The sequence below is a fragment of the Papaver somniferum genome, unplaced genomic scaffold, assembly GCF_003573695.1.
Source record: "Papaver somniferum cultivar HN1 unplaced genomic scaffold, ASM357369v1 unplaced-scaffold_371, whole genome shotgun sequence".
NCBI classification, from domain to species: domain Eukaryota; kingdom Viridiplantae; phylum Streptophyta; class Magnoliopsida; order Ranunculales; family Papaveraceae; genus Papaver; species Papaver somniferum.
Genome location: NW_020646205.1, coordinates 1 through 7322, shown reverse-complemented (window position 1 = coordinate 7322; position 7322 = coordinate 1). Strand labels below are relative to the sequence as shown.

General features: G+C 36.5%; 3 protein-coding genes across 4 annotated transcripts; all 3 read right to left on the bottom strand.

Annotated features, from left to right (window-relative positions):
- Positions 1 to 229: 229 nt before the first annotated feature.
- Positions 230 to 800, bottom strand: LOC113342355 (probable glycosyltransferase At3g42180). The gene is made up of 2 exons (XM_026586916.1): positions 497 to 800; positions 230 to 388 (listed from the first exon to the last, which is right to left on the bottom strand). Exons 1-2 carry the CDS (start codon positions 743 to 745, stop codon positions 230 to 232), a joined length of 408 nt encoding a protein of 135 aa, XP_026442701.1. The 5' UTR covers positions 746 to 800.
- Positions 801 to 1866: 1066 nt separating this feature from the next.
- Positions 1867 to 5161, bottom strand: LOC113342352 (probable glycosyltransferase At5g20260). 2 transcript variants are annotated; one of them, XM_026586913.1, is made up of 3 exons: positions 4636 to 5161; positions 2757 to 3114; positions 1867 to 2671 (listed from the first exon to the last, which is right to left on the bottom strand). In XM_026586913.1, the coding sequence occupies exons 1-3, from the start codon at positions 4983 to 4985 to the stop codon at positions 2006 to 2008; spliced, it is 1374 nt and encodes a 457-aa protein (XP_026442698.1). In that variant the 5' UTR covers positions 4986 to 5161; the 3' UTR covers positions 1867 to 2005. The 2 variants fall into 2 exon arrangements, with proteins under 2 accessions (XP_026442698.1, XP_026442699.1); XM_026586914.1 differs by having other exon boundaries at positions 4651 to 5161.
- A 548-nt stretch (positions 5162 to 5709) lies between these two features.
- Positions 5710 to 7279, bottom strand: LOC113342354 (probable glycosyltransferase At5g20260). The gene is made up of 3 exons (XM_026586915.1): positions 7032 to 7279; positions 6581 to 6938; positions 5710 to 6503 (listed from the first exon to the last, which is right to left on the bottom strand). Exons 2-3 carry the CDS (start codon positions 6923 to 6925, stop codon positions 5838 to 5840), a joined length of 1011 nt encoding a protein of 336 aa, XP_026442700.1. The 5' UTR covers positions 6926 to 6938; positions 7032 to 7279; the 3' UTR covers positions 5710 to 5837.
- Between the last annotated feature and the right edge of the window lie 43 nt (positions 7280 to 7322).

Here is a 7322-nt window from a genome sequence, read left to right as displayed (position 1 = left end):
ACTTAGACATTTATAGCATCTTAATTAATTAAGTTAACGTAAAATAAGGCATCCGAAAGATATTTTCCGGAATATCGTTGGAAATCCCAAAGTAGACTTCGAGCTCCAAGTTACAGAAAATGCCTTTTTGGATTGCAAAGCGATAGCCGGATAGTAAAAGTAGTGGTACTCTAATGTAAATTATTCATCAGAAAAAAAAATGTTCAATTAAAAGGCATTAAAATATTTCTTACTGATGAAAGGCGTAAGAATTCCTGTAAACTGTTCCGGTGGGAATGAAATCTTCAGCTTTGTTAGACGTGTAATTGCGTGTGAGAATTGCTTTTCTAATGGCATCTCTAGCTCTTGCAAGGTCATCTTCAATCTTTTCGGCACCTGCAAGTTTCTCCTGCAGATGAAACAAATATTAACAGTAAACAAGTAGGCGCGCACAAGTGAAGCAAAATAAATAAATAAATCAAAACAAAGTACATATCGCATAAAGATAAGTACTCACTCTGATATGAATTGCATTATGTGTTCCATCAACAACGGAGGTAACCGAGAGGATTCCACTATCATAAGAACGTTGAGACAACACATATGGTCTTTTATGCATAATGGAAGACAAAGACGAAGAAGAGAAGAAATCAGTGTTGATAATGGAATGGTGATCGTAAGGAGAAATGTACGGAGTAAGAAGAACAAGAAGAAAAGTAGCGAGGATTATCAAATGCGTTCTGCAACTTATCACAACCTCTGCCATGTTTGATGACAATACAATCAAGTAGGTTTCATCCAAAGAATTTAAGAAGAGTTGAATTTATTATCTGTCAGCGACTTGATTTTTTTGTGCAACATGTGATAAGTTGACATTTCTTATAAGTTTTGATTCTCAGAAAAAACAAATCTATATTTTTGGGGCAGTGTAAAGATTAAAGTGTGAATTCCAACATTATAATCAGTCTCAATCCAGAGGACACTCTCTATTCATATGGAGCAACTGTCGAAAGGACCCCTGAATATCAAGTTGGCAAAGATTACCCACCTCGGGAATTAGAAGAATGAAAATTAGAGCGAAGGTGGAGTGGAGCAAGGACTTCCTTGTTTTCATGAGCTTCTAAGTACTTCTAACACCGTATTAATTAAAGTCTTAAATGGCACTCCATGAATCATTCATACACTGAGAAAAGAGTTATTAATTCCAACCCCAAAATTTACGAGCATTATCTGTACTACAGGCAGTCCATATGCCACGGCCATCGAACCATTTTGATTATTTTGATTTTCTTTTTCAAGACTTGATTGTTGATTTATGCTCCCTCCCTACATATATTATATAGGCGCAATTTTCATTTTTCCTTGTACCATTATAGTGGAGTCCAAATTTCCAAACGATAACTTACTTCTATTACCCCTATTTATTTGCTTGGGAATCATTATAATTGAATATATGTCTATAATATTGGGAATATAAATAAGAGTAAAACAGGAAAAAACATAGAAATTTATAAAATCAAAAAAAATTCTCAATCTAAAAGATTTTGACTATTCCGCCTATATATGTGGTACAGACGGAGTAGTAAGTACTCTTCTTGCAAAAACAAGTTGAACCGCCAACAACCGAAGGTTGGGATAAGCTTGCAGTAGAATAATATATATTCCAAACACATTCGGTTTCATTGGTAGGAGCAGTTGCAGTTTCTTAATTTCTACTACAACCACTAACATCCAGCGTTACTTCAGAATTTGGGCGATTAGAGCAAGGTTTTTGGGACTCGAGTACTATTGTCCCTTCTAAATGCTACGGGGGAAGTTAGGAAAAGAAGAGGCCCTTGTTTAGTTGCTATTCTCAACAAAATATTGGGAGCCAAAACTTGCCCCAAATGTAATCCAAAATCTACCACTTCATTAATAAATCAGACTTGGAGTCCACTTGCAGTTTATGCACATTTACACTGTTTAGTATTCACGGGTAAAAAATAACTAAATTTTTTTGAAGTTGTGACTTGCGAACAATCTGATTTCAGGATGGTAGATGGAAGTTTAGTCGTCTTAACCAAATGGAATGAAGTATCATGTGGATAATATCAAACCTTTGCGCCGGACGATTCAGAGTAAAATGACGTTGAACTTGTATAACCCCCTTTCGCAATTTAAGATACTCCTCATTCGTTATAGCTTGTAATATTCTCTTAAGCTGAGGTATTTCTTCAACCGTAATTTGTATGGAAAACTGGCTCCAATCAAGTACATCACTAAATGGTAGAACATAATGCTCTGACATAATTACGGGGACACACGCGGCATGGATCGCCTCAACAATTCTAGGACTTGCGACTTCATATCCGCTCGGGCACAAACAAAATTTGCTTTGAGCCATCAAACCACCGTAATCTTGTCCTTCAGGAAGATATTCATGAACTTGTAATTCGTTGTCTTTGTTTTTCCAATGCTTAAGTAGTACCTTCCTTATGTACCTATGACCACCACCAGCGAAGAAGCCGAGAATCGAGCGATTAGTACCACTTGCATGAAATTGAGTTGATGTAAAAAGACTTCTTTCCTCGACTTTAAATTCTGGCAGCGATACATCTCGTCCAGGCTTGAACCCTTCAGATGAATTAGCATTGCAGAGAACCCTAATGAAGTTCTTGAAGAGTTTCGGATTTTTATCGCTTATACAAGGTGCCTGTAGTATAATATGTCAACACCACAAAAAATGGTACACTTTAGTGAATTATCAATCCACAAATTAACTTTATTTGAAAACGTACCCAGTCATGACAAGAAACCATGAAATGATCACCCCCGTTGCTTCTGTTCCAATAATGGTATCTCTCTAATATGACCTGAACATAATCAGTAACGAAATGCTGAATGGGATCACGAGAATATGTATTATACAAGGGCATGTAAAAGTATGTTCTCATCTTTGCTACGCTGAATGGAAGGAAGAACGCATGAGCTTCTTCAGGGTCATGAGCTGCAAATGGGTTTTTCTTGCTCTCCATTTCTTCGATAAAGTGGCCTTCCATGGCATAGAGCAAATTAAGAGGTCCTTCATGCACCAAAGGTAATTCTCCTTCTTTGTAAGTCCAAATTTTAAATGTTTTCTCCATCTCAATGTGACTCCTGATTCATTAAAACAACATATTACACATTGGAATTTATGTGGCATACTATGAAAAAAATCCCAGGAAACGAGTGATGGTGTAATAGTACTTTCTTCAGTGCATGCTCGGATATGCGTGAGGTAAATTTAATTAACAACTTGGTGCTGAGATCATTTCGAGGTGTTGGCGTAAACCAAACGGACCTTGGAGTTGAAGTACTTTAAAATTAATGTTTAGATCTTTTTCGAGATATATCGAACTAAACAAAACGGATTTTTAAGCTTATCTCTGCTGCTAGAACAATTTGCTTAAAAATCACTACACACTTGGACAATCTCAACGTGGCTAATAACTAAGGAGTTAAGTTTCTTAATTGTTATGCCATGTTACCTATAAGGTAATTTCCCGATGTCACTACGAGAAACTTAATATATGGCAGCGCCCAATGGTTATGGCATAAACCACCACTAGTGTCGCGATAACCTATATAGCAACAAGTCTGTTGTTGCGCCCAATCTTTATTGCTGCAACAAGAGATTGTACTTTTTTGACACACTCTTTTCATATTGTTGCTACAGTTATGTGGTAAAAATTTCATTTTGTAGCATTAAAATATAGTTTTTAGCTGCAGCTGAAAAGTACTGTGGCCAGATATTTGCTTTTGCAGCACCTATATTGAAGGTGTGGCAACATATGGTGTAGCAATAGCTAGATTTTCTTGTAGTTGTAAAGTGTAGAGTATCCAAGACCTTTGACTTAGAGAGGGTGTTTAACTCTCTTGTGTTGATGCTTATGCCTTATGTTGCTGCAGATAATTATATGGGTAATTAAAATTTTGGTGTGACCGTTTTAAATTTAACTCTTAATCGACTCCCCTCGCGATTTCAACTCTCGTCCTCGTCATGGAATGAGGTTTCTCTCATCCTCGTCATAGAAGTTTTCATGAAGCAATGGGCGATACGTAATATTACCTCTATCTCAGAAAAATAGACGGAAATGAAAAGGTGATAATAGTTCTGGGAGAGAATAAAAACTAAGATAAAGCATCGAAAGACTATTTTTCAGAGTAATAGAGGATAATTTACAAATTTGATTTAGATTAGCTATAGTGAATGCATTAACAGAAAAATACATCCTTTGATGCTTTAATAGTTTAATGCAAATTCAAAAATGGACTGGCTGAGCAATTTATTATCTGTTTGTCTGCATATATGATGTTTTTATTTATGTTATTTTCTTTGACTTAATTTTATTTTATGTTATTAGTAGGTGGAGTATATTTCCAACGCTAGAAGACAGTTCAACGAGTACCGAAGGAAAACGAAGAAGTACTGTGTATTTGAAGTATTACAAGTATTTGATTTTTCTTAGTTTTGGATGCAACTTCTCTTATTTCCAGTAAAGAAGGTTCCGTATAAGCAGTCAGTGTATACGCTACTCTTAACTTGCAGCAAAAAATATAAAATAACGGTGCAGTATACAAAAAGGAAATCTTCAAAAAGTAAGAAAACAAATAAAATAAATGCAGAGATATTCTTACTGATGGAAGGCATACGAATTTCTGTAAACTGTTCCTCTGGGAATGAAATCTTCCACTTTGTTAGACGTGTAATTACGTGTCAGAATTGCTGTTCTAATAGCATCCCTTGCTCTTGCAAGATCATCTTCTATTTTCACGGCACTAGTAAGTTTCTTCGGCTGATGTAACAAATACGACAAACCGTTTAGTCGTTCATGCAAAATGGAAGACGAAGATGAAGAATTGAAGAAGTTAGTATTGATGATGGAATGGTGATTGTTGTAAGGAGAAATATATAGAGTAAAAAGAAAAAGAATTAAAGTAACAAGGACTATCAACTGCGTTCTGCAAGTGATCACAAAGTCTGCCATGTTTCATGACAAACAATACAATCAAGCAGGTTTCATCCAAGGAATTTAAGAAGAGTTGAATTTATTATCTGTCAGGCGCTCGATTTTCTTCTTTACCACTGATAAGTAGAAACTTCTTAGTTTTGAGTCTACATATACAAATCTTGAGATGGGAAAAAAAAGAAGAAAGAAGTCTATATTTGGGGCAGTGTAATGATTCCAGTGTAAGCCGTAAGTATTACGGTATGTTTTCAGTGCATATATATAAAGATCAAGCTGCGAATTCCAACGTTGTACGTTATCAGCCTTCGATACACAGGATTCGCTCTAAACATGATTTCGTGTGACCTCTAACACCCCCATCTAGACCAACTGTGGGAAGGACTAGTGCCAAGGTGGCGAACATGACGCACCTCGGGAAGAAGCAAGAAAATTTGATTAAAACAAGAGAAAATTGATGGTGTACGACGGCCTCGGTTTTCAAGAGCTCCATACACTGCATTAAGTTCTCAAATAGCGCCCCGCGGAATACTGAGAAAGAGTTATTAATTCCGATCAAAAATTTCAACCAGCACTTTATGTAGTAGTAGTGTAGTACAGGCAATCCATATGTCATGGCCCATGGGCACTGGCTAGTTTTGACCATTTTTGACAACACGAGCTTTCAAATTTAAGACTCTATTTATGGAATAACGAGAATGATAGAAGGCAAATTATCGAATTAACTGTATTTATTTACCTACAGAAAGAGAAAGAATTTGTACAACAATTATCTAAGAATCCACTACCAGGTACATGTTTTGCCAGTTCATACTTTAATAATTTCCGTAATTAAGATCTTTTTTTTGGAATTAAGGATTTTTATGACAACTTTCAAGCTGGTAGATGAACATTTAATCGCCTTAGCCAAACTGAATGAAGTATCATATGAATAATGTCGAACCTTTGTGCCGGGCGATTAAGAGTGAAATGCCGTTGAACTTGTTTTACCCTCTTCTGCAATTTGTGGTACTGCTCATCTGTTATAGCCTGCAGTATCGTCTTAAGTTGGGGTATTTCTTCGATTGAAACTTGTATCGAGAACTGGCTCCAATCAAGTACATCGCTAAATGGAAGAACATAATGATCCGACATTATAACAGGAACACATCCGGCATGGATTGCCTCGACTAATCTAGGACTGGCAACTTCATATCCACTTGGACACAAACAATATTTACTTTGCATCATAAATTCACCATAATCTTGTCCCTTGGGAAGATAGTCGTGAATTTGTAATTCACTGTCTTTGTTTAACCAATGCTTAAGTAACATCTTCCTTATAGGTCTATGACCTCCACCAGCAAAGAAAGCAAGAATGGAGCGATTAGAAACACTAACGCGAGACTGTGTAGAGGTCAAAAGACTTGTTCCCTCAACTCTGTATTCCGGCAGCGATACATCTCTTCCGGGCTCAAAACTTTCTGACGAATTAGCATTGCAAAGAACCCTGATGAATTTCTTGAATAATCTTGGATTTTCCTCGGTTACGAAAGGTGCCTGCAATAAAAGAAGAAAAAATTAGTATATAATTCCCACGATATAAAATCATGAATTGCAACAAATTAAGAACTTACCCAATCATGGCAAGAGACCATGAAATGATCACCCCCGCCACTTCTGTTCCAGTAATGGTATTTCTCTGATACGATGCGAACATAATCCATAACCAAATGGTTGATGGGAGCACGCGAATAGTCTCTACTGAAGGGCACGTAAAGGAAACTTTTCATATTGGCTACACTGAAGGGAAGGAAGAACGCATGGGCATCATTCGGGTCTTGAGCTGCGAAGGGGTTGCTTTTGCTCGCCATTTCTTCAATAAAGTGGCCTTCTATTGCATAGAGCAAATTAAGTGGCCCAGCATGTACCAAAGGTGGTTCACCTTCTTTGTATGTCCAAATTTTAAATGTTCTCTCCATCTCAATATAGCTCCTGGTTCACAAGTGTACATCAAATTTCACAAAATTGGTAAAAGCATTAACTGAAAGGGTAAATTTTCACAAAATTTCACAAGTGTACAATTACCACTAACTGAAATTGTATGTTGTCTAACACTCATCCCTGTCTTCAGATAGGATTCTCACAACACACCTGCTCAAATTTGGGGGTAAACTCATCTAGCTAGTTACCCACAAAACCATAAGCTTCAAATTCCTGGCCAACTGAAATTAGTCTTAGATTCTTGGTCTGTTATCATACAGAAAAATAAGTACCATTACGGTTTGGCTGGCCTAAAGAAACATTCATTTGGCATACCAAATTAATATGCGCAATCCTGCATAATAATACTCCATGTGTTTTTTTTTTTTTTTTTTT